Below are 27,107 nucleotides of genomic sequence, written 5' to 3'. Positions count from 1 at the left end.
GCCTGAGATTTCATTTATAATCAGGTGTGAATATTAGCTGATTTACCTACTCATACTGTTGAGAAAGCTGCTCCCTCTTCTCCACCCACAACCAATGTATGGATTTTGGATTACAGCTACACCTGTCTCAGTAAAGCTGTATTTGCAAATCTCCAGTGAATGTCTCACACAGGCAGAATAATGTGTAAACAGCAGAAAATCTTCCTCTGAAAAAAATTAGCCTCCCAATATCCCATGTTTGTTTTGCCATTAAAATTGGTCCACCTTGGAATTCTTGCTTCACTGGTTCAAGTGCATGTGTTTCACTTGCTTCGTGATGACCCTGACCTGATGTTAATATGCTAATGTAGGTTGAATCTATTCCTTCCCAGTTTAGCTAAAGAATAGCTTGCTTTGGTGTTTTTTTCTCTCCTAAGTATGAGATAATTTAAAAGAACATCTGTGGAGGAGGGGATAATGCAACACAGCAGCAATAAAACTGTGTGGTATAAAACTGAGAGAATTTGTTGGCATTGGCACCCATGCTCATATATTCTGTGTACTCCTCAGTGTTGCCATTGTACAAACAATAAGAAAGGGTATGCTTGCATTATTTTAATGACCTGTGTATTCTACATTTGGACTGGCTGTATCTTAGTAATGCAACATTATCCTTGTATGTATAGTTGTGCAATTCTGTAAGGAGACCTGCAATTTTAGAAGGGTGCTGTCTATATCAATTAGTGACGATTTTAGCCTTGGATCTTGTGTTCATGCGTGGCTGGAGGCTTGAGCGCGAAATTTGAGAACTTAAAATCCCAAGGCTTTAAACATTCAGATCATTAAGTGAGTGTATCTGTGGGGCATACCGAATTGTTGTGTGGATGAAAAATTATGTAACTGCATATTTCAAAAGGAGTAAGATAGCATGCTGTCTCTTAGCAGTGTTCCTTTACATGATATGGAAAGTGAAGGAGAATAGACCTGTTCTTTTCATAAAAAGGCATGCAAAACAGTTAAATGTCCCAATGCACAGCTTTGCCATTCTGAACTCATGGTTGAGCTGATGCACCAGTTTAGATTTACATTCTGTTTTCATGAGATTTTTGCATATCTATTTCTTTGCTTATCCAATTAATATGTTTAGCTTTTTTCAAGTGATGTGCAAAGTGAAATAATAAGTATCTATTAATCCGGTTTGTTCCAAGTTTCAAAAAATCTAAAAATAACTATTTATAATTATGTAAGTTATGTGTATGTAGTACACGGCTATCACTCCAGTTATTTAATACACGCTATAACCTGTATGTAACTGACAAAATATAACCACTGCGTATTCATTTTCTCCACTCCGTGGATATATTTATTCAGAGATGAAGTATCACTGCTCCGACAAGAAGTTCAAGACTTGCAAGCTTCGCTGAAGGTTGGAAACGTATTTTACTTGCACTTGGTTCTTTGCTTCAAATTGCAAAGTGTTCCACTGTCTTAAGCAACGAAATTTACAATTCTCTCTCCCCCATCTCCCTTTTTTTTTTGTTTGTTTTTTTTTCCCCTAGGAGGAGAGGTGGTATTCAGAAGAGCTGAAGAAAGAACTAGAGAAATTGCAGGGGCAGCGGCAGCAAGTAATTGCTTTAAAATACTTGAAGCAGGTTTATCATCAGCATTGACATTGAAGATTAATACCTTTTTTGTAAGGCACGTGGCCTGATTTAGTTAGTTCCATAATTTGAATATTGACATGTTCTTGAAAACAAAGCTAGTTATCTCTCCACAATGTAACTGTATATATAAATCTGAAGAACAGAGTCAGAGTAGATAATGATTTTTCCATACTACTCACTACAAGTTCAGTTCAGACTTTTCCTTCTGGTGGGCTTATTCAGAACTCAGTTTATTAAAGAAAATAAATTGAATGTAGTGTTTCATCTGTTACGAGAAAGGGTGATGGGGTCTTTCTTGTAAGAACCTTTGGAGAACAGTAGTGTGATTTCACAGATGTCCAGATGAACTAAACAAACAAGGCAAGGCAAATTGTGGTGTGTTGTGCCCTAAGCAAGCTCTCACTTCTTTTATTACTGTAAGCTACTTAGATACTGGATTGTTACAAACCCCAGAAATTGCTTCCTGACAGAATGCCTTCTCAGAATTTATTTAATGATGTCTGTAACCTCTGTTTTTACGGCAGATTTCAATATTGAGGAAAGGGAGGGGGAGGGGATTGTTACTGGAGTCTTGCAAGTCTGGAAGCCTGGTAGTGTAGTGATACATGAAATGGAAAATCATCTTGGCCTTTTCCAGTCTTCCAGACATAACTGTTTGAAATCAGGTATTTTTATACTGCTATGCAGTGTTTGAGCACAGAAGTCTTTATTTCCCTGTCTTTTCCAAAAATGGGATGAATTTTGGAAGTAGTAGTTTTTATTCTTACTGTCTAATGATGCATTTATTCTGTTTTCTTAAGGATTCTAAGTCTGATGGATTGACAACGGCTGCATCTACAGGTGGCTAACATTTCATTATATTAATTTCTACACTGTTCTGGATTTTCTGAATTTTTTTTTCGGAGTAGCTTTTAGGTTTGTGAAAAAGCACTTTTGGTAAATTAAAGACCTAGAAAGCTGGAATGGTACAATTACTGGAAAAAAAGTTCATTGTAAGTGCTTAAGATAGATAGCTCTTGATAGCTATAGTCTGGGGAGAAATGTTCCAGAGGCTCAGGGTTTGTAATTTCTAGAAGTGAGACAGGAGTTCTCCTGACTCTGAAAGCAGTTCTCATGAGTAGTTTTGAACATGTTTTTAATAATTTCATATATTCAAGCATTCAGTACAAGTCTTTTACTGAGAAAGACAGTGATTGTTGATATTTACACTATAGCATTTGTCAGTGGTCGTTTTATTTAGTGTTTTTCTGTACTCATTGCTAGCAAAGAAAACAATGAAATTTTTTTTTGTTTGTTTTGTTTTGCAGACCAATAATTTTTCCTCTATGTTTTTCTCTGTGAGGCACTCATGGACTAAAATTTTCCTTTTGCAGACCAATAATTTTTCTCTATGTTTTTCTCTGTGAGGCATTCATGGAATAAAATTTTCCTTATGTGTGCATAAAATATCTGACTGATCATGATTAGAGAGCTTTTAATCGCAGTTCAGCAGCATGTTGCAGTGATCTGAAGGGCTATTTGTGACCAGTGAAAACCAGTATGTACTTAATCCTGCAGAGCACTCAACTAGTGACAGGTTCCAGCATCATGCTTGTAGATGTTTAACTTCAGTAAAGTTGTTCACTTTGCTAAGCTAATTTGATGTTAAGTGAGTTTGGATTGCTTATTTACCTGCTGTGGTTCATTGTGGATGTGAGTAACTGTATTGTCTTAGCTCCTCCAGAAAATAATACTGTTCTTTTTATGGAAATAGAATCATTAGAACGGCAACTAGAAGAGATCCAAGTAGAAAATTTTAACATTAAGCAAATGAAAGACTTATTTGAGCAAAAAGCAGCACAACTGGCCACTGAAATTGTGGGTAAGTATATTAACATGAGGTTTGATTCTGTTCTCTACTTGTGCAGCTTGTGCAAGTGATCATTTATTCAACTTCCTTCTTATTAGATCTTAAATCAAAATATGATGAAGAAACCAGCCTTCGGGAAGGTGCAGAACAGAAAGTGACAAACCTGACACAAGAACTGCAGAAGGAGAGAAGTACAGTAGAAGACTTAAAGACAGAGCTGGTATGCACATCACACTAATGTTTTTGTTATTTGCAAGTCAAGGGAGGGGTATACTTAAATGCTTGCAAATGCAGTTTTAAAGCAGTCAAACTCTGTTGAACTTGGAGATCTCTGCTTGTGGGCTGAAAAAGTTCAGAACACCATTGTTTCTGATCTGTTTCACTGACCTACATTTTCAGTGTTTTTCCAGTGAGGAAACATGTGTTGTTTCTGACTATTAAAATTTACCCTACGTTATATTATAGTCTGCTTGTTTGATGCTCTACCCTTCAGCAATTTTGCAGGGTGTTACATGTATAGATGTGCTGTGCAGGCCTGTACTTGGAGCATGTGATTGCTGACTTCCACAGCTGTCTTTAGATCACCCTTTTTCCATGAGGTATTACGCTCTGACTGTCCCTGGGCAGCTGCATTCATAAGAAGTGCTCAGAGAGGTGTTTTGTGACATGGTGGCTGAAGGGCTGGCAGCTGTCATCACCATGCCTATGCTAATGTTGTCCCTCTTGCGCTTGGCTGATAATACCAATGTGTGTGTATTCCAGGATTTTGGCTCCTGGTGACTTTTATATACGGCTCCAGGGAGCAATTCCAGTGACTCAGCAGTCGTGCCGCTTCTAAAGCAGTAGTGAAGGGGACTTCCTAGTTTCTCCCACTCAACCACTGCTTAGACTCTGGAGGAAAGTAGGACTTGTTTATCTCCCTTCTTCCCTGGAGTCAGCTCCCCTGAAGGGTTCATGAGTCTCCCTTGGTCCTGCCTAGCCACTGGACCTATCCATTCCTCTCTATCTGTTTAGTTGTTTCTTGTCTTCCTTTCTCCTTCTTACCATTTTCCTGTATGTTTTCTCTTCTAGATGCCAGCACTTCCTTTTCTCTACTTTCTTCAATGCTCAGTATTGCCTTTCCCCTCCCTTTTCCTTCTGTAGCTTTTAGCTTTGAGAGATGTTATGGTACTTTAGATATAATTACCAACAGATTTTACCTATGGGTCTGGTATGAGGCATGCCTGACAGCTCCTTCAAGAAGTTTTCTTCAGCTGCCCTTTTTTTGTCTGTTCTTGTGGTTTTCTGAAATAGTTCTTGAAGACAGAGGCAGTATCACTATAAAAGTCTGTGTAGTTATGGATTGTTATGTGTCTCAGTCCTGAGAGGGGCTTGTGAGTATTACAAGTATATACAGTAATCCCTTCTGTAGAGTAGTGGAGTCACTACAGCCTATTCCTCAGGGAATTGTGCCTTCAGATAAATTTCTTGCATGGATTCCCTATCACTTCAGTGTTTTCTCCCAGGCAAGGTCTGCTTCCTGTACCTAGCCATATACCTACCTGAAAATTACAGAAATTTAATCTTTAAGGCCTTATCCCATTTGTCAGATTTGGTTGAAATCAATCAACACATTCACAGTTTAGTAGGCAGGAACTGACAACCAGCCATTAAATCCTGTTTCCTTTGGGAATGATATGTACTTTTCTGTGGGTTTGGTTTTTGGGGTGGATTTTTTTGTTGTTGTTTCCCCCCTCCCTCCCAGCTGTAATACTGTATATGTCACTTTGTCTATAAATTGATGATTTGAAAGATTTTTAGAGATGACATTGACACTGGAAGCATGTCTGCCAACAGCATGTTGCTCATTGCTACTCTTTTACTTTTCAGCTACAAAGGCCTGGTGTGGAAGATGTGGCCGTCCTGAAAAAGGAGCTGGTCCAAGTTCAGACACTGATGGACAAAATGACGCTGGAACGTGAGAGAGAATCTGAAAAGCTGAAAGACGAGTGCAAGCACTTGCAGGCAGAGCAGGCTAACTCGGAGGTAATAGTCATACCTAGAGATGTGTGTGTTAGCTTTGCCATGATTTTCATATGAAAATGGAAAATATTAATTAATCATAATGAAAAAGCCTCTTTCCTAACCAAATCTTCTAACTTATCTAATAGACATGTTTCTTTGTTACAGTAAATTGCGTAATTCTGTCAATATCTACCCTCCAAAGGCCCCTATGCTTTTCGTTGCAAAACCTTTCCTTGGCATAAAAAGTTATTACAAGAGCCCAAAAGCAGAGGAAAAAGCCACCTGGCAGAGCTGTGCTCTTTCTGTTGGGAGGGAGAAATAGAGCAATATCTATGTGATTCAAAGACTTGTTTCTCTTATTGAGCTACACGCGGGTAAAAACAGTTGTTACTGAAAATGATAGTTCTAGTTAATATTTGAGTTGATGTGTCTGGAAATGGATGCTAGAGTACTAAAATATGTAAAAAGAAATTATTAATACAAAGTAGATAATAATTTGAATATTCTTATAGGACATTTGATTCTTGAACTTACACAAGATTTAAAAATCTCAATGGATATTATAAACAGGTTTTCATTTTTGTTTCTTCTAGTTTTTACTGTCAAATGGGAAGCCTTTTTACACCTAGTGTTTATTGTAGGAATATTTTGTGTGTAAGGTACAAATCTGTTCTGCAGACATACCTCTCCCCAGTCCACTGCATAACGGCCTCCAAGTGCTGCCTGTTACCCACTAGAGCAGAAAGTGAGTGACTGCCAGGCCTCACCATGTCTTAAGGTTGAGATGTCAGGATGTCACCTGTAACCTGTTTCCAGGCAACAGCACCTTAGTTTTCCCCTCTTTATTGTTGCAGTCTAAAGTAGAAAATAAAATCTATTGTTCTCGTGTTAGTTGCTTTTTTTTTTTACTTTTTTTTTTCTTTTTTCTCCTGCAATCGAATCTTTTAAGTTCATCCCATTTAAGAGACCTCACTGTCTACTTGAGTTGCAGAATATGCTGGTTTCTTCAGAACTATTTTGTGAAGTCTTGCCTCTGCTTTGGCTGAGTCAGTGGAAGAAGCTTTAAATTGCTGATGGGAGGTTTGAAAACATACAGAACTGATGATAACTCTGTGTTTAAGGAAGCACAACTAACTGCCTTTCCCACAGCAAATATTTGGTTTTCTTGGTTCTTCTGCTTTCCTGCCAGTGAGCACTTCCACTTCCATGCAAGGTGGAGAAAAAGGGATACAACAGCTCTGACTTGAATCTTTAAGAGGGAACCTTGCTCCTCAAACTGTCTCAGATCCCTGCTGGCTAAAGCCTGGTTGATGTTGTTTACCATGACAATGAGGGAAATCTTTGACAGAGATAATGGCAAGAAATCCTAATAAAAATACAGTATCACCGAAAAGGCTTTTGTCTAACATATAATTTATTATACTGAGGAGTTGGTGAATATCTGCAGAAGAATTCTCTTGCTGGGTGGTGTTTTTGCATCTCACTAGTGGGTTGGTTGGTATAGTTTTACTAATGGATGACTTGACAGAGTAACGATTTTCACTGAAGGCTGTCAGCTCTGTTTGAGACCTTTTAATTTTGCCCTCCCCCTTTTCTGTTGTCCCCCACCAATGCAGCAATGCCAGCAAACGTGTCAACGCAGAGCTGTGGTCCCTAGTGAAGTGGGGTCCTTGCAGAATTCCCCAGCTTACATGAGGGAACAGCTGGAGTTTCTGTAGGACTCCTAGTATCCTCTGTCCTGTTGAGATTTGTGGATGTGAAGGATTCCTGACATCTTTTTATTCTGGGGTTTCATGTGCCCTAGATTTCAGAACTGCAGTTTTAACTTTCTTCATTTGCACTGCAGAGCTTTAGAGAAGTGCTGCCTAGCATTACTCTAAAGTCCTTAAGGCTTTCCCTCCCGCCTCCCCCCGCAACAGATATGTTGAGCTCCAGAAATTGTGCAAGGGTACAGTATTGTACTAAACTTGAATCTAGCATTGTTTTCAAGTCAAAATTATGTATGCCAAGAGCTTCATCGGATGTGAAAAAAGGAGTATCACAGTTGGAGTTATGAATATAATGTGGTTATGTGGCCATGTAAGTTGCTGCATAATTGTAATTTGGTTTTAACTGTGAGATCCCACAACTATGGTGCAGAATTTAAATTTCATTTCAAAGTACTGTCTGTGTAGTCTTTTGTGGTTTTGGATATTTAGTTTTCATGTGAAGATAAAATGACACATTGACATGGGCGTAACAAAAATCTTTCATCTTAAAACATTCTCATAGAAGCATGAATTGCTCCTCTTCCCCCAAATTAGGTATGTTTAAGTTATGACACAACTAGCCTTTTTAAAATGTAGCTTTAAAGTTCAGCCTTTAACAGGAAAAAAGACAAATGAAGACGTTTTTTTCAGTCCTCCTGGAAGTAACAGCAGATGGGGAGAGGGCTGCATGATGCCCCTAGCTGTTACTGTTTGTTCATATAAGATTTCTTAGGTGTATGGAAGGATTATAAAATACATTGCAGCAATTATAATAATATCAGATGTCTGTGTAGTATCATCAGTATGTAGGCTGAACCGGAGAAGACCGAGTTGCTGCGTGGCAGAACATGGCAAGCAGTGGCAGTCTGGTTCTTCTCAGAAGTGTTGCTGTCTTCTCTGCTTAATTCCAACTTATGGCAACAATAGCCCAAGATAAAATAAAATCTTCAAAATAAAAAATAAAATAAAAATAAAAATCTTTTCTGTCAATGTAGAGTGACAGATCAGACTTTTTTAAAAAAATAAAAATTACTCAAAGGCATAGTGGTGAAAACTTTTCTACTTTCCTTAAAAAACCCACAACTGTGAAAAGTGTTAGCCATAAGAAAACAAGAAATGGAAGTCCTTCACTGGAAGTCCTTCATTCTGGCCATAAAAGTTTGGCAATGTTTCATCTCAGCTTTGCTCTTCAAGACCACCTCAAGGACTGAAAGAGTTAAGTGGTTCTTACACCATCCTTGCCTATTTTGCTGAGCTGACTGAGGATACATATATTAATATTGGTTTCCAAAGTGAGGCTTCTTTAAAATAAGTTAGGTTTATGGCCTGGGTGAAGAGAATAACAAAGATCATCTTAAACCCTATATGAGCATCTTCAAATGAGCATTTGAAGATGCTCATATAGGGTTTAAGATGATCACTTGGAGAGGGAAAACATGTGTTCTGTAGAGCTCTACATTTGTCACCTGAATGTATTCATTGTTTTCTTTTCTTTTTTTTGTGGGGTGTTATGCCTTATTTCAGAGTTGCACCTGAAACTGGTGTCTAGACCTCTCAGATGAATGTTCATTCTAAGCTACTCCTTCCATGTTTAGTTTTTCACTATAGTGACTCCTGCATAGTAAACACCTTATGAAAACAGCTGCGCTGCTGTGGAGCTCAGCATTTCTATGAATCTCTGCAGATTGGGATTTGTTTCAGTATCTGATAAATCCTCATAAAATAGAGTGCCTAGACTTGATTGTTAAGTGCCCACAGAATTAAACAAGATTAGTAGATTAAATTATGGGTACATTTAATAAAGCCAGGACTGTTTGGTTTTTTTTTTTCCACTAAGCAAAGGCATTACAAACACTGGAATATTTGAAAATAAATTTGAGGAAGTGTGTCTACTAACAGCTTTTGTGACTGCTTGTTTCCATCTTTCATCCATCCATTTTATTTTTTCTGCTTTCTAACGGAGACACTTAAATTTGAGGTAAATTTTTTGGAAGCTTTTTAATCTTACAGTAGATTTCTTTTGTATCAAGATAATTTCAAGAGGTTGTTAAACAGATGCATTCCCGTTTGCTTATTGGTTCATTAATCATACGGACACATCAGCCAGACAATATTCATCCATGATATATTTCCATGTTAAGAATGAAATGTGGGACGGGCTTATTGAATTGTGAGTGAGAGAAATGTATCTTTATGCATACAAATTGCAATTCTAGTTTGAAAGGCTGCAGTGGTGTCCTTAGCAAGCTTCTGCATGTTTTCTGCATTATATTCTCTCAGTAGTGAAATATCCATACTCTGTTTTCTGAGAACATCCTGGAATGTTTGTCTGCCAAAGACAGATCCCAGGATGTGTTTTAGCTAACAGCTCTGTAATGAAACAGCCTTGTAAAGCACAGCATTACAGAAGGTCGGAATTGATAACACTTTGTAGACATGTACTGTGTTGATATGTTCTCTTTGGTCTTCCTTTTTCTGTAGGAAGGTCGTAAATAAAAATGTTTATTGTCTGCTACTTCAGTTCTACTGCTTTAATTCATTCTTGAATTCGGCATTTATACATTTGTGCTGATATCTGTGGTTATGAGAACAATAGGAAAGAAAACTTCTTTAAAAAGGTCACTATTATGTAGTGTATTCAAAGTGAGTGCATTCATACACAGCATACTTCAGGGCAGCCATTGTTACCCATCTAAAGTGCTTGTTTGCTTTCATTACTGTATTCAAATACTGTACAGTCATTTATATATTCTGTTTTGTACCAATCCTGTTTAATGGGGTAGTATTATTACTCTGATTATGCTGACCTGCAGGGTTGATGTGTCCAAAAGTCACACACCAAGTTTGCATCAGAGGCCAGACTCACTTCTAGTGCCTTTTCTAGTACATTTCCCTTACCAGGGAGGCAAAGCTTTTGGCCATGTAACTGCAATGACTTGGGAGGGTTTCACCTTGAGCTATAACTGTGATAATGATTAATGGATAATCTGTTGGGATTTTCATTGATGATGGGCTCAACCTGGCATTTTCTTTTGGAGCGGGGCAAATTTTGTCTTCTGAAATAGATCATGAATGAATCTCCACTGGGAAATTATGCTCAGTGGTACTTCTGTAGCTAATGGTGCTCTGAGATGAGTTTGCAGGTGATTTTTTTCTTAAGCTGTTTATTTGTATACAAGATGCTTTTTATTTTGCCTCCAGACATCTTGCTTCTGTTTGGGTTATGCACGCAAAGCTTTGTTTTAAATGTGGAATTTTCTGTTTGTCTGTTCAGGCTACCATTAACCAGTTAAGAGCTGAACTGGCCAAAGGACCTCAGGAGGTAGCTGTGTATGTTCAGGAGCTGCAAAAACTTCAAAGTTCAGTCAAAGAGCTAGAACAGAAAAACCAGGTGAGAATGCTGTTATTTCCTATGCTTGTCATTTCACATTAAAATGGAAACATATCACACGTTGTCTTGGGAAATGCTGAAGACTGTAACAAAACACTTCTTGGTGTTGCAGAAGTTGAGAATTCTTTTGCCATTTTGCTTAACACAGGGGATATCGTAATGTACGAGCAAACGCTATATTTTAACAATCATCAGTATGTTACAACTGAAATCCTCAGTGTTGTTATGATTGCAGATTTCTAATTGCTGCAGTTTATGCTTACCTATCATTAAGCAGTATTGCCATCTCACACATTAAAATAAAAAAGCAGTACCCTTTGAAATATTACAATTTTTGCCTAAAAATCATAATTCAGAAGACATTTTGAGCTCTCTTCATTGATCTTCCAGTTTCTTAGCTTTTAGATTGCACTCCTGTCATACTTTCTGGCCTTTTATCAGAGTCATGAATGGTAGAAAATTGAAAAAAACCTCCAGAAGCTTCTCAGCTTATAAGTATTCCTTGAGAGCTTTTATCAAAGCCCTTTGAGCTTGCTATGTTTTGTATTTGCATTAAGAAAGCATGTGTTGTGGGGTAGTAAATGGAGGTAAGGGAGGAAAAGAGTCAAGGAGATAGATGCATGCTGCTTTTTGTTGCCTGTATATGTAACACTGTGTATGAACTGTAGACATTACATATGTGTATTTACCAGCAACCTTGTCCATCTTGGAAAATAGGAAAGGACAGAGACCAAACAGTGTGTATTTAATGTAATCTAATATTAAAGCAGCATTTGCAAAGAATATAAGAAGGTGCAAGTAAAATTTGGTAGATTAAACTTGCCTTTAGTAGGCTAACTCTTGGTTTGGCTCATTAAATCAGGTGCAGAACTGAGATGGTGAGAATTGTCATGCTGTACTTTTCCACAGACCAGCAACACTGAATCAAGCTTTTGGCAAAATTATTGGTATACAGTATAGAGCTCTTGCCTGAATATATTGCTATTCCATTAACAACGTGGAGTGAAACAGGTTGATATATAAGATAACCATACTTTAAGAGAGAGTCCTCTGCAATGTCAGGTTAATGCCAAACACCACTTGAGGAATAGGAAGAAGAGAAGTGGCAGTGAGCTACTTTCCCTCTTTCAGTTTCAGTGACTTAAAGCAGTTTACAGCCACCTCTTTATACAGCTTTTTGAAAGGCGATATCCATAAGAATGGTATGCTAGCCAAGGAACCTTGGCCCTGGTGGACTTGGACCTAGAATTGGAAAAGGTAAGACTAGCTTCCCAAATAACAGAAATTTCTCCCCCTTCGAACAGTTTGCACTCCTTGAAGAAGCTGTCACGGAGGGGGGAGGAGCCATTAATGCAGGACATAATATATTGCATTTTGCTATGTACATCCGTTTATAATTCCATTGCAATGCAGGAAGATATTTCTGGGCATCGACGCAGAGTTTTTCAAGCTCATGTACAACCTCAAGCAAGCAGGCTGCTTCTTATATATTCAAGAGCTATACTGAGAAGAGCAGATGACGAGTAGATAAGATCAGTTCTCTGAGATCAGCAGGAACTCCCTTTCCTTCATTTATAAAGCACTGTAATTATGGAGCTTGGCTTGCCTTGCAGAGGCCAGTAATGGCCTGTAGCCCGGAAGAGACCTAATGTGTGAAAAACCTGTGTATTCCCTGAAGTATAAGACTTGTAATTACAAAACCATTGCATGTGGGATTTTTTGTTTGTTTTCTTTTAGGAAAATTGTGATGCATTATCTACAGGGAAGAATGCTTAGGTTCCAACCTTCTACTGACGTAACTATTCTGAAATTTGGTCAGTGGTCTCAGAGTTCTTTCTTTAATGTCTGGCCACTGTCACTACTAACATGTATTACATGTTTTCTTCCATGGAGCAGTTATAAAAGAAGGGATTGGTGTGGTGTTCCCCTTTGTATCTTGTGAGCTTTGAAGGCTCAGGGCCCTTCGTTGAGTGTTGGAACATACTGTCATTCCCTCTTTCTTTTCTGTGGAAATCAAGGCTTGGGGAAGAGAGGTGGCTCGTGTGTGCCCACGTATCCCTTTATATATCTGGGATGCAGCTGGGACATGCGTCCAGGTAGGAAACACTGCTGAGTCCGCTGATGTAACCTGAATGAGCATAGCATGGCAGCTCTGTGGCCTCGAGTCTGCTCGTGGGCTTCAGTCATGCACGGAGGTAGCAGGCTGTCGGGCAAACCCAGCTCTTCTCTCGTGAAAGCAGCAGTAGCTGACTGCGACTCTGTCTGGCCATTTGTCACTGCAGAGGGTGTTCAGCTGTCAGGGGCAGTGGCTTTAAACACTGGTATTCATAGCTGTATTGATCATTAGACCAGGGAAGAAGAGAAAAGTAGTGTAGGATGTAGAGCAGCATCTCCAACCATGTGTAGCTGCTGCTCTTGGCTGTCCTTTGGATAGCTTGTAAGGTGATGGTGAAGAACCTTTGCTGGTCTTGGCTGTCCTTTGGATAGCTTGTAGGGTGATGGTGAAGAGGCTTTACTGCTTTTTGTTTTACATAGTGTTCCTGAAAACTTCCCAGAGTCTCAGTCTGCTTCAAGACAACAGTAACTGTTTGTCTTTCTTTTTTCCTCCCCCCCCGCCTTGAAAATTTAAGTTAGTGCCCTGCACTGACTCTTCATAAGTATCTCATAGCAGTTCTACATGTGATGTGTGGATCTAGTTATGAAATAGTAGTAAGATTAATACCTTAGCTCCAGCTTGCCCAGCTATGATGAAAAAGGTTCTGTGGTGTGTTGGTATTTCAGGAACACTGTTCAGTACAAATGTTAATGATCCTGGCTGGTCATTTCTCTTTAATGAAAAGCAAATTGCAACTTTATTTTATATTTTGAGGGTGAAATATATTCTAAAAGCAGTGGGAGCCTTGCCACTGACTTCAGGAGGGTGAAGATGGCACCTGGCCTCAGTATGTTCTTTATGTGCTTTATTCCTGCATTTTATATATGCATATATAAAATCTTCTGTGTACCTGTAACAGCAACAAGTTGTTTTATTTTTTAAGAAACATTTCAAAATATACTACTTCAGGGCTAGAATTCAATAGCCAAACTTAGTCTTGAGTTAGAATTTTTGGCTAACTCTTATGCTTTAGAAAGTATATTTTTTTTTTTAAATGGACATGTAGGGCATTAATTATATTTGTTCTCACATGGGTTGCTGGACTGCTAGATTTGTCATTTGCAAGATTGCTTGTTTTCTAACCTCTTTTTTTTATAGATTCTTCTGTTTATTTTATCACAATTGCAAAATAGAAGTGTCTGTATATGGTTTATAACGACCAATATAGTCATCATTTGTTAAAATCTGTAAAGAACAAAACTGTTCAACTGTTCAACTTATTTGAATAATTTTACAGCTTTTTCTTCTGGCAAAACAGGTTTCATCCCTGGATACTGCGCAGGAGTGCACTTTTAAGATGCTCAGCATAGCTAGAATTGCAGCACTGTCTTATCTTTGGAACAGTGTTATTCCAAAGTTGCAGAACTGTCTGAAGTTTTGATACATAAGACTGACCTCAGCGTTAGCATTTTTTCAGGCTGGAGTGCTAGAAGTGTTCTTTATTTTTCTGTATTTTAATGGAAAGGATCACTAGAGACTACAGTAGTCACTGAAACTGCAGGAAGAACACAAGCATTTAAAAGGTGTGCATAGTAATGCTCCACTGAGATAGATATCGGTAGATGCTGCAATAAATGGAACCTGCTGGTACATTTCAAGAAGATGGAATGAATTACCTGGGTTGGATGATGACCAGGGCCTCCCTGCGACTGTATTTCTGTGCTTCAAAAAGTGCCACTGGAAAATTGAAGTGGTTCTCATGGCTTCTTTGTCCTGCTTGGAGATCTCTGAAATTCTAGTTAGTGCCTCAGCTAAGCTTGGGGGAAAACCTAAACTTTCTGGAATTATATCTTGTCCATTAAGATATTCAATTTCTATCTGAATATAGTTTTGATTAGTTCATGAAATTTGATAAAAAGCATTATTTAACAGCTGAAAATTATCTGTAAATAATTTTTTCCCCCCGTATTTGTCTTAGCATGTAAATTTGATAGTATGACCTTAGACCTTGCAATATTTAGTGTTGTTAATGAGATAAGAAAAATCTGACACTCAGCCATGTTCTTGCCTTTCCTTTAAGGAATCCCAGTTTTTAGTATTTTCAAACTCAAGCAACCATCCTCTTTGAGCTGATTTGTATGCAAGGAAATTAGATGATGTGAATTAAAATGTAAAAACATCATCTTCTAAAATGAAGGTTAAATCATTAATGTTTCATTCTGTGATTTATCAACAACACAGATTTTATTAGTTTTCACAGGTTCTCTTCCATAATTTGGATAGCAGATCATGCTGTAAGTATAGTGACAGGGCAAAATTAGGATACTTCTAAAAATGACCAGCATGTTAACTGCACAGGACTAGACAGGAATTAAACCACAAATGTTGTTGCTTAGGGAATTGTGTGAAGGACAGTGATACTTGAAAAATTTTCTGTATACTAATAACTCAGATTACTATTTCAACTTTTCCCCAAGCAAATGCAGTTGTAATAACCTAGAATTTGAACGTTCAGGGAAAGCACATTAGTCTTCAGGTTACAGAAATAGAGTTTGTGTGATGTTCTCAGTAAGAGGAAGTCGATTTATGTGAGAATATGAAAAACAGTATTTCCAGTTGAAACTATGTGCCGTATGGGCTCCAGAATTAACTTGGGTAATATGAAATAGAGGTCAGTATTTCCTTTAATAATGTTTTTGAGCAAGTTCTTCACTGTTCAGCATCAACACTTGAGAAGAAATTTGAATAATACATTGAACAGCTGTAAGCAGAATTGCAATTGAATTGCTGTGTAACTCTCTTCATAGAGTCTGACTGAGAAGCTGCTGAAGAAAGAACAGGACTACACCCAGCTAGAAGAAAAACACAATGAAGTATCTGTGAGTAAGAAGAACGTGCAGGCAAGCTTTCACCAGAAGGACCTGGACTGCCAACAGCTTCAGGCAAAGCTGTCTGCATCTGAAGCCTCCATACAGAGATTACAGACAGAGCTAGGTGAGAAGGGGGAAGCAAGCCAGAAACTTAAAGAAGAGTTGTCTGAAGTAGAGACAAAGTACCAGCATCTCAAGGCCGAATGTAAACAGCTCCAGCAGCAGAGGGAGGAAAAAGAGCAGCATGGCCTGCAACTCCAAAGTGAACTCAGTCAGGTAAGGTTCCTTAAGCCTCCTAGACCATCCTATTGGGATGGTTCCTTAAACTATCCCATTAGGGTTTTTTAAACTGAACATGCATGTTTTTCATGCACATGCATTTGCATTTCCTTATTGAAGGCGAGTAACTAGCCAGCACTTGTATTAAAATAAATATAAAGCTAGCTGGTATTTGAATAAATGTAAAGCATTCTGCCTAGCACTGCAGAGAATGAAATACAATCACCTCTTTCCCTTAGAGTAGTAAAGAAAAGAACAGGCAAAAAGAAGAGGCTGTGATAAGAGTGCAGAAATTCTTCGGTATTTGTTTGTCATTATGTCTGAATCTTTTTAGTAGGTCCAAACTCTTGTCAGGGGCAAATGAGGATAGTTGTAGCCCCTGTGTCACAATCAAACTCAGCAAGATCTACAGTTATAACCACCTTTCCACATTTTTATTTCTGGGAAGGCTAATGTCATATCTGTCTACCTGTAGTATAACTCCCCTTTTTCTAAAAGGGAAAATCTTACTAATTCAGTTCTATCTGGAACTCTTCTTAAAAGTATCGTTATAATTTCAGTTTTGAAGATTAAGATTGAATGAGCATAAACTTTGTAGTTTATTTCTCATGTTCTGATTTGCCTTTTTTGTAAGTGAATAAAAAAGGCTTTAGCTGATCTGAGACAGGTGTTTTGTCTGCTCTTTTTCTCTTACAGTGTTAAATGAACTCTTCTTTCATCCTACAGTTTTTCCCCTCCCCTTTTTTTGTTGATGCATTCCCTGAAATAAGGGAAGTATTGTCAAATGAGAGGGTAACCCAGAATATTGAGTTTCCATGACAAATATGGTAATAGACAAATCCTAAGAAGTCAGCAAGTTTGTTTATTCTGGTTCAGTAAGGTAGGTGAAGCTATAATGAATTCAGGTTATGAGAAAAACAAATTCAGGTAGAGTATCAGAAGTAGTTTCACTTCTAGGAGTAATTTTACTACTCTATAGGAAGTTTGAGAAAAGTGAGTTCATTTTACATTAGAACTGAACAATGCTTGATTTGCTTTAAAATTGAATAGTGAATACGGTAGGGAATACTTAGTGTGAAAAACAGGGGTGATATGAAGTCTTAATATTGCTTCCTTTGTGTCTCTCCACAAACACCTTCTCTTTATGTTGCTGATAGCTATGAGAACACCCAGAGCATAGGTCCCCCCACCATTTACATATTGTTCTGCTGAGTCCAATGAGTTATGGAAACAGGACTTTTGTATAACATTGAGCATACTGACATTTGAGGCTGGTTGAACTCTGTTTTATCTAGTGTCTTGGGGAGTCGTGTGTTAGACTGGAGCAATATTTGTGCATCAGGAATCGTGTCCAGTCCTAAGATGGAAAAAATAATCTGTTTTTTTGTTAGCATGACATACTTCATTTTAATCTGTTGCTAAAGCTTTATCATTATAAAGTGAGCGTTTCTCAATTTTCAACCCTTTGTCAAGTCAGAAATAGATTAAGTTGAAAGCTGTGCGTGTATAGTTTATCTTGGAAGAACTGTGGCTTGGCAAAACTTCACTTATGTGTGTATTGCATCCCCAGCATGACTTTCCTTCTCCCATCAGTCTTCTGTCAGGGGGAGGGGAGGTAATTATATCAGTTATCTGCTCAGGAATCCTCACTTCGTAAAACTGCCTCAGTCTGCCTAGGCAACATGTATGCAAGCTTCAGAAGCACAGCCAAGAGGTTGAGCTGAAATCTGGCTTCAGTCTGAGGGGGCATTTTCAGGCAGGATTTTTGGGGCGGGAGAATGAAGGAGGAGGAAGGTGAGTAATGCATTGCTGAATTAATTCCTATGAAAGGAAATGGAGGCATTGCACATTTTCTGGTGATACCATTGGGAAGAAAGACAGTCTAAGCAAGAAAACCTGAACAAACTGCTGGATCTCAGGATGTGTTTTAGACATGCATTGTAAAGGAACAGTGGAGGAAAAAAAGCCCTTCATACGTGGTATAAAACAAAATTAAAGCCAAGCAAAAACTTCTCTTCCTCTCTCTCCCTCCAAACAAGAGTTCAGTTACTATTGTCATGAAAAGACTAAATTTCTCGTATTTGTTCACTTAATACTTTAATGGAATTATCTTTTTATGCATGTAGTCCAATAGCTTATATTAACACAATGAATGCTGCTTAGGAAGGTATATGCATAGTCATTTGGTCAAACCACATTTTCAAAATTCGAAACTTGCCATCTCAGAACTCATTTGAACAGATGCATGTCTGGTTAAGTTTGTATATTTTAGAATTTGGGTGATGTGAAGGAAGTGATCTTCACAATGGAAGGAAACTTCAATGATAATGTGGGTTCCAGCACAGCAATAGGAAGAGGGTAACACAAGAACATACGGACTCCTTCAGTCTTGAAGAAATGTTAATTGCTAATAAATACTGTTGTTGTTGTTGAGAAAATTTGAATCTACTTGATGGTATCTTTGAAAGTCTAAATATTTTTTTAATGATTTTTGTTTTCTTCAACATAGGTTAATCTTGGATTTTATGGTTCTGTTTACTCAAACTCATTCCTAAAGTCCTTCAAAAATACTTAACTGTGCTTGTAATAAAAGTGACTTTTGTGAAAAGTTGTTTGTTGATTTCCCCCTTTCCAGATATTCTCTCCCAGTATTAACATAGCCATGAATAGTTATAATAGTTATCGTGTTGCACCCTTTCTTCATTAGATCTTTTTCCTCCAGCTCTTGTTCATATTTTTAGTGAGGAGGAAGTATTAATAATTTAGTGATTCCTGTGGAAAAAGACAAATGTTCTTGATTACTGGAGGAGAGATTATGGTCTCTTTCCTCACCCTGTCCTCCCTCTTCTCCTACCTGTCTCTTAACTGTGCAGTCGCACTTAGCAATCAGCATCTCAGCCACATGCTGAACAGCTTTTCATTCACAGTTTTTGTGGTTGTGGACATACAAACAAATAATTTAGCTTGGTTTCCTAAGAAAATAAGGCATAGACACATTTGTTTCCCTGTCTCCATCCCCAGTAACTTTTGCATTGTTTGATAACTTCAGCCAAATTTTGACAAATGGCCCAAAGGTCTTCAGCATTAGGTTCTTCAGTGTTAAATTCTTGTGGAAACAGGCAGCTGGGTAAAGGAGAGAGACTTATGTTCATGCCTCACCCCTCAGTGCCTGGGGGGAAGATTTAATATCATCAAAACCACTGTTCCTTTTTCTGTCCCGCTAGGCAGCCAGCTGGTCAACAAGTGGTAGCTTGCAGTGAGCAACAAGATTGTGCTGCCTTTTGCCTAGATATCAGTAGGGATTTGAGGAAAGCATGCAAAAGGTTTAGGGATATTGAAGGGAGGACCTGGAATTAAAAGGTGAGTGGTTCAAGGGTCTTGGACAAAAATTCATAGGGAAGCAAGCTTCATTTATCCTGATACCTGTACAAAATTCTTGCTGTGCTGCAAGGCCTGATCCATTCTCTGTTTTTTGCATTGAGTTGAAAGTTCATTTGTCTATCCGTGAATGTGTTCATGTAGAAGTAGGCAGGAGGTAACCCAGGACCTATAGTGACAGTTTCAAATAGAAGAACAGCTGATTTTATGGAGAGGGTTTTTTATAACAGTGAATAGTAAAAGGCTGTCCTTGCACTTTGAAGATGGTGCAGTACTGCTTTTGATGACTGAAAGAATTACGAGGCAGGCTTATGTCCAGCTGGAAGAGTGCATCCCCCTACGTACTCTCTGCTGCTGGGAGGTGCTGGACTATAAGCCACCGAAGTTACTGTGTACCCTACATTGAAGATGCATGTATCTCTTCTGTACAGAGAATGAATGCCATTGATGTAGCCAGGTCAAGCTAAAAATTACGCTCTTGCTAGTCTAGCAATGCAGAACAGTATATTGTGGGAGCCAGCAGAGCAGGTAAAGGCATGGTGCTTCAGCCACTGGATCTACAGGGTGTACGCTGTGTAAGATGAGATTGCTCTAAGCACCACTATTTTACATGATAGTCCTTATGCCTTTGAAGGATTGCCCTCTTTGTGTTTCTGTTAGGTCTCTGTAACTCATATTGAAGGGCTTCTGTAGATAAACGAGGATGTTTCTGAGTCCCTCCAACCTACTTTTTTGAATATTTGTTCATGCTTGTGCAGTTGATGCTGTTCTTTAACATGATTTGTGTTTCTGAGGTGTATGATGTCCATACATGACTTTAGGAGCTCATGTAGTTGTTTCACTCTGAGTTAGGAAAACTTAGGGTAAACATTGCACAAAGCGAGTCTAAAATACAGCGGTGTTGGCTAAAGAATGACTAAAAAAATGGATGTCTTTTTTTTTTTTTTTTTGCAGTTGCACAGTAAACTTCTAGAAACGGAGCGGCAGCTAGGGGAAGCGCATGGGCGGCTCAAGGAACAGAGGCAGCTGTCTAGTGAGAAACTAATGGACAAAGAGCAGCAGGTGGCTGATCTGCAATTAAAACTTTCTCGTGCTGAAGAGCAGGTAGGGGCTTTTATGGAGACTCTAGTTTGCTCTGGTTCTGATAGCCTGGGCATCCTTGTTGTGATGTTGCGGTTTCTAAAGTTTGTCCTTATGGGAATTTCATTTGACTGACATCGGTAAAGTCTTAGAGTAAAATTGTTAAAATCTGCCAAAATGCCACTTGCGTTACAGGTTTCGTAAGGCTAAATGCTTATCAGATGCATGGATGTTCATGGTGCTTTACAGATAAACAAAATACGTGCTTTTTGCACTTAGGAGCTTTGTCTAAGGATCTTGTGAAAAAAAAAGACTTAGGTTCACCTAAGCTTGTATGGGTAAACTTTTGTGTGTAGATATTTTTGTGAGATAAAGCCTGACATGAAGAAAAAATGAACATAGCATAGCAGGTCATTGATAGTTACTAACCTGCCTGGGGTGGATGGGCAGAAATCACTCGTTTTATTAATTTTTATTTGTTTTAATGAGCATCTTGTATATGTTGCTGATTTTCTGCTGCCTGTATGGGGATTGGCCAAATATCTGAGTGGTACGTTGTCAAAGCTTTAAAGCTTTTCTGTAGCTAATTTGCAAAGCCTTGACCAATATAGAAGTGGCGAGATTGCTAAACTGAAGTTGCTACTAAAACTGCTAATAATAATAATAATGTTGTTTTACAGGTATCTATATTGTCATGTTACATCTTAACTGTTGGAAAAAACATACTAAAAATCTCTTATGTTTTAGACTTTTGAGAGCTAAAATACGAATATGTCTGATAGTTGTTTTATAGTTCTCACTTGTGATATAGAATCTCACCTATTAATAGTAATGAATGCTTTGGTTAGATTTTGATTCTTTAACTAGCATCACACACTTTTATTTTTATACCAGTTTTCAAATATTCGTGTTTAGAGTAAAATCTTTTAGCATTAGAATGAACTTTTAGCACTATTGGCATACTGAATGGTGCTTGTTCACTCATTAGTCTGTTTTGTTTGGTTGGTTTGGTTGTTTGGTTGGTTGGTTTTTTTCAGCTAAAGGAAAAAGCATCAAATTCCACAGAATTGCAACATCAATTAGATAAGGCAAAACAGCAGCACCAGGAACAGCAGACACTTCAGCAAAACACTACAGCAAAACTACGAGAAGCCCAGGTAACATAGTTATCTATCCTCATGTGAAAGTGTATTTCAGGATTTCATTAGTTTAATGTTTTCTCAGTAAAAATGACTTGCATGACTTATACTAGTTTCAATAAATTAACTTGTAAATCTAGAACAGAATATACAGAGAGTGTTTAACAAATTTATCCAACGTTTTATGCATTAAGAATAACTCCTAAGGTCCCTATAATTAAGGAAGCTATTATGCGATTTTCTAGAATGATTTGGAGCAAGTACTACGACAAATTGGAGATAAGGACCAAAAAATTCAAAATCTTGAGGCTTTGCTTCAAAAAAGCAAAGAAAACATCTCTCTGCTAGAAAAGGAAAGAGAGGACTTATATGCAAAAATTCAAGCTGGTGAAGGAGAAACTGCAGTTCTTAACCAGCTACAAGAGAAAAACCATGCATTGCAAATACAGGTAAGAACTCGGAGACTTGGTTCTTTTCTCTCATTCTCATTATTGAATTGTGCTTCTTTTTTTTTCTGTCTCATCAGATATGGCATTAATCTTTTCTGAACTTTGCTGTTTCTTTGACACTCACTTTAAGGATCTTAGTGTAAATTTCACAGGACTTGTGTTTTGGTGACTTCCTTGCTATCAGCATAGGGGAAGGAATTCCTAGGTGTTTCCTATGTACATATGCTAGTATTATGTGCTTACAAATAACTTTTTGATACATATACATGTTTGTTTCTCTTATTTTAAAAAGAGGTTTAATTCCTGCTTTCAACACCAAAATTCAGTTTAGCCTGCATTTGTTGTCTCCTTAGTATTTTGGGTTTGTTACACTAAGGCCAAATTGACAAATCTCTTTTGCTTCCATTTTTAAGTGGTAACCTGTTTAAACTCTGGTATTGTGTACAATATCGCTTTACTGTAATAGTTCAGAAGAAGAAATGTGATAGTGTTGAGTCCCAAAGCCATGACAAGACATGCTAAAATTCAAAAGATTTATGACTTCCTTGGACATGCTCTTCCAGCTTTCTCTTCTAATTACCTCCTTTTTTTTTAACTGCAGGTAACTCAGCTGACAGAGAAGCTGAAGAATCAATCAGAAAGTCATAAACAAGCTCAAGAGAATTTGCATGAGCAAGTGCAGGAGCAAAAGGCACATCTAAGAGCTGCTCAAGACCGTGTGCTCTCCCTGGAAGCAAACATCGCTGAACTAACCAGCCAGCTAAATGAAAGTAAAGAGAAAGTTTCACAACTTGATGTACAGGTAATGGAACTCTATACTGTCTGGTGATGATAAAGCCTGCTTGTGATTTCTATATTCTCTCCAGAGAATGTACAAAGCAATTTGGGAAAAAATTGCATGTTTCTACTAACAGACGAATGAAGTAGAATAAGGCAGATAAAATTGAGGAAAATGTAAGCGGATTCAGAATAGCAATAGATGGCAAGTGTTGGTTTTTTGTTGTTGTTTTTGTCTATTTTTTTTTTTTTTTTTTTTTTTAATTCAAGAAAACCCAGAGTTCATAATTGAGTTGAGAAAATCTGTCCTCAAGCATCTCTTTTTGTATTTGTAATGATTAGCCATCCAAAACCCTACTCTTACCAGTCCTGGATTCTCTGCCCCAGAGTGAAAGTCTGTCAAGTCACTAAGATCTTGTTGTTGCCTAGAAATTTCCTGTGCTGGTGACTTCTGTTAAAAACAAAACAAAAAAGTGGCAGGCCACCTTGTTGTCAATTTAATTTACTAAACAAGGAAATTCCCCAGTGTGGACTCAGTGTGGACTGTCCTACTATTAAGTGCTGATTAAGCTAAAAGCTGCTAATTATGTTCAGCTATCCCAAAGAATAAATAACATTTGATCAGAAGTTCTTGCATAGGTACACTTGGAGCAGCTAGTACTGTTGTTGTTGGATTAATACACTGTGGTGTCTTTTGAATTATTGTTACTCAGTTTCCAAACAGGTCTACGGACTTCTTCCAGTGTAGCTTTGTGATGTTTTTACTGGGCTTTGCTACACTATCTGAGCTGTTTTTTCACCAAGACATTAGAGCTAGAACTGAGTAATCTATGGACTGTTGCAATGGCTTTTTAAGGCAATGTGAGCTTCCTTACAGTCTTCAGAGAAGTGGCATTTCTATTAGGGAGAAAAACAGTAAACCACAATAGCAGGTGACCCTGAATATTGTCTCTGCACCAACACCATTCATACCTACCTTCTAAATTTTGTTTGCTGGGTGTTTTGGAAGGAAGGGAGGTTGCTCCCTAAAAGACAGATAGGAGCAGAGAAAGGTCGTATGCATGTGGAAGCACATTTTTGTTGTTTCTTACTCTTTCTGCTTTTAAAAATTTTGGAAGCCCTTAAATGTGCAGGTAGTCTGAGGTTACCAAGGTATGCATAGGTGTGAATGCAGTAAGTCTATCCCATTTTTCCTTGTTAGTAGGTAAAAATATTTTTCTAGAATAGAAGATGAGTGGGACTGGTGGGGTTTTCTTTGTTTGTCTGGTTTTTTTAGCTCAAAGTAAGAACTAACTGTGGCTTAAAATCCTGATATTTTTCTAAACCTTGAAAATCTTTCTTCCTTTTTTTTTTTTTTTAGACTAGCACATGAAAACTACTGATTTTACTATTAAACTTACTGATGAGTATAAAAAAAATTAAATGAGCTATGGTAAAATAGATGTTTTAGTGAAATACAACTTGTCTTTCAGGTAAAAGCAAAGACTGAATTGCTACTTTCAGCAGAAGCATCGAAAGCTGCTCAAAGAGCAGATCTTCAGAATCATCTGGACACTGCCCAGCATGCACTGCAAGATAAGCAACAGGTTATAAGCAACATATAAACATAAAGTTTCTATGTAACCTAAAAAACTACTTAAAAACCTAAGAATAGTCTAACTAAATAAATATGTGAATATGTTAATACAAACTAAATATGAATACATGTGAATACAAACTAAATAAACATGTGAATATGCATTTGGAAACCATCATTTAGGATATTTTAACCATGTAATATGTGTTCAGTTCTTTTTGCTGTAATCTGGACCAGATATATTTTGCAGTGTAAAGGATTTACTTAGGAATCCACTCCTTGCTGTAGGATTATGGTTCAGAATCTAAGCTGTCCTATTGGGGTGTAATTCAATTCTCACCTGTATATTATGAAGAAAAGACTGCAGAATGCACTGCGTACAAGTGAAAACTCTTCACTCTTATTGCAGATTCAGATAAATTCAGAATCAGATGCCTGTATTCAGAAATAATTATCTGTGTGGCAACTGACACAAAAAACCCAAAAGACTGTTGTTAAAATTGCATGTTTTAATGTGTGTTAATCCTAGTGAAGCATTCCACCAGCTGCTGATTCTAATATTTGCATTGTTAGAATCAGTGGTGCTGTGGTCTTCATGGAAACATCCAGCAGATGCTAACATAGCACCATTTTTTAGGGTGTGAATGTAATTAATCGCTATAAGCAGAAGATCTCTTTTTGCAACTAGTAAATAATTAATTAATAATTAAATAAATCAGCTTGGTTGCAGAGCAACAAGCTTTGATGTAGCTGTCATCCTAGTGGTTACTAGGTGAATGTGTTCATATCTTTTGTGGAAATTATGTTGGTTTGCGTTGAACCAAATGTTTGAAATCATCTCTGGTACGTGGGGAACTGACTGTTTCCATGGCATTGGCTTTCTTCTTCTGTGGTGCTTGATTTCATGAAGACAGCAAAAATTTTCTCTAAGGTTTTGTAGTGTTACTTTCTAGTTACTGTTGTACTAACTGCAGGATCTAGTGTGTTTATTACTTCAATTCCTCTTCCATTTATAACTTAAAACACCTTTGTTAAGATTTAGCCCACAGCTTGTGAAGTTTGAGAGGAATATTGAGGCTTTAAAAGAAATTTCATCAGTTCAACAGAGAGAATTTGTGCACGTGTTTGTGTTTGCCCTCTCAATTTCCTGCCCCTCAGAATAAAAAAGAAACGTTATTTTGCTTTTTAATTGGAACACATTAGATCATTTAAAGCATATGTGACATTAGTCATTTTTGGAATTTATTTAAAAACTAACAACCCTTATATCTTTATTTTACCTCAGGAGTTAAATAAGGTCAGCGTTCAGTTGGATCAGGTTACAGCTAAGCTGAATGACAAGCAGGAATACTGTGCTCAGCTGGAAGCCAATCTTAAAGAGTACAAAGAGAAACATCTTTATTTAGAACAGAAAACTGAAGAGCTAGAGGGACAGCTTAAGGTTTGTATTGCACACAGTATCTGAGCTTACAGAAACTGATGTTCTCCGCTGTTTGGTAGTATGTGATGAAAGCTGTGCTCAAATTATGGGGGAAGGATTATATCAATACCACTTTTGTAGGTTTTCTTTTTCACTAGTGTTTCCTGATCCACCCTTTAATCCTATTCTCCTCTTCTTCCATGCTAGCATATCACACTAAGAAGATAGGCTTAGGACATTGCCACTATACTGTCATTTTCCTGTACGTATGCTTCTACCAACCTCTGTGCTACCTGGAAAGTGTTATGAGAGGGAACATGAATACTTCCCAAAATTAGAGTCTTCAAGTTCAACCTTAATACACTTTACAAGTGATAGCAGGGAATATGTGTTACATTGGTTAGCCCAAGTTAACACTACCTGTCTGGTTTAATTTATTTCTAAAGCCTTTCAGTAGGCTTCTACAGAGGCTTTTTATCAAGATTTTTTTACCAATGTTTTTCCTCTAACTTGATCTTGAGTTTTGCATTCCATTTCTGGAACCAGTTTTTTGCTTAAAGTACACATAATTCTGGCAGAAGGTTTGCAGAACCTTTTGGTGTTTTGAGATACTAATATTTTCATTTAAGGATATGAATTAGTCCTAATGCTTGAGAGCTTTTAAATTTGGGCTTTAACCTTTGTTCAGTATTTGTTAAGCATTCTTGGTGGTCAAAATTCATGATACATAAAACCATATGATGCCGGGATCTTAGGAGCAATGCAGAATTGGTTTTGCAGTGTTGTCTGTTTTGAGGGAGATTAGCAGTCTTTATGCTCAAGACTGAGTGGGGTGTTTTTCCTAGCTTATGTGCTCTATGGAAGAGAAGGAAGGTTGTTTTCCCCGTGTGAAATTTTAAATCAAATGCTATTAAAAAATAAAGCAGTCATACATTTGCATTATTAGTGTAATTATTTTGTGCTTCCATCTCTCTCTTCTTTTGCACACCATTTTTTTTTCTGCCCGCTGTCATTTGTGTTTTTATTTTTCATCCTTTTGCTAAAGTTTCACAAGTAACCAACAGACACAAATGCTTGGGAGGAATACAGTGCTTGCTTGCACAAGATTTTACGAGGTTCCTGGTAGCTGAAGTGTGAAACTGAGCAGGGTTGTTGATGCTGTCAACAGGAATGCAATTCTGTGTAAAATCTTGGTGTCATCACCATTCTTTGGGATTATTCCAGTTGAATGCATGGTATTTAAGAAAAAATAAAATAAAATAAAAAAAAAGAAAACAAAAAGCCCTTAGGAATTTTCTCAGAGAAACTTGGCCATTTTGTTTTATGGCCACTACATGAAAGCAGAAGTGCCTGTAAAACAGCCAGTGTGTTGAAGAGTCTAAGCAGTGCCCTTTATACTCCATGTAAAT

The 27,107-nt window shown here is 37.7% G+C and overlaps 1 protein-coding gene across 5 annotated transcripts in view; it reads left to right on the top strand.

Annotated features, from left to right (window-relative positions):
• The window catches only part of EEA1 (early endosome antigen 1), a 78,634-nt gene that overhangs the window by 26,048 nt on the left and 25,479 nt on the right, over positions 1 to 27,107 (top strand). For 4 of the 5 annotated variants that reach the window (XM_075496965.1, XM_075496958.1, XM_075496974.1 and 1 more), the window contains 14 exons: positions 1,351 to 1,405; positions 1,539 to 1,604; positions 2,444 to 2,483; positions 3,397 to 3,504; positions 3,591 to 3,712; positions 5,362 to 5,517; positions 10,519 to 10,635; positions 15,538 to 15,876; positions 20,212 to 20,361; positions 21,375 to 21,494; positions 21,722 to 21,925; positions 22,527 to 22,727; positions 24,175 to 24,288; positions 25,564 to 25,719. In XM_075496965.1, coding sequence (XP_075353080.1) covers positions 1,351 to 1,405; positions 1,539 to 1,604; positions 2,444 to 2,483; positions 3,397 to 3,504; positions 3,591 to 3,712; positions 5,362 to 5,517; positions 10,519 to 10,635; positions 15,538 to 15,876; positions 20,212 to 20,361; positions 21,375 to 21,494; positions 21,722 to 21,925; positions 22,527 to 22,727; positions 24,175 to 24,288; positions 25,564 to 25,719 — 1,948 coding nt within the window. Of the gene's footprint in view, positions 1 to 1,350; positions 1,406 to 1,538; positions 1,678 to 2,443; positions 2,484 to 3,396; positions 3,505 to 3,590; positions 3,713 to 5,361; positions 5,518 to 10,518; positions 10,636 to 15,537; positions 15,877 to 20,211; positions 20,362 to 21,374; positions 21,495 to 21,721; positions 21,926 to 22,526; positions 22,728 to 24,174; positions 24,289 to 25,563; positions 25,720 to 27,107 lie in introns of those variants that run through there. The other variant, XM_075496992.1, reaches the window with a different exon arrangement.

Source organism: Mycteria americana, chromosome 1, assembly GCF_035582795.1.
Source record: "Mycteria americana isolate JAX WOST 10 ecotype Jacksonville Zoo and Gardens chromosome 1, USCA_MyAme_1.0, whole genome shotgun sequence".
Classification (NCBI taxonomy): domain Eukaryota; kingdom Metazoa; phylum Chordata; class Aves; order Ciconiiformes; family Ciconiidae; genus Mycteria; species Mycteria americana.
This window is presented reverse-complemented; position numbering and strand designations above follow the sequence as displayed.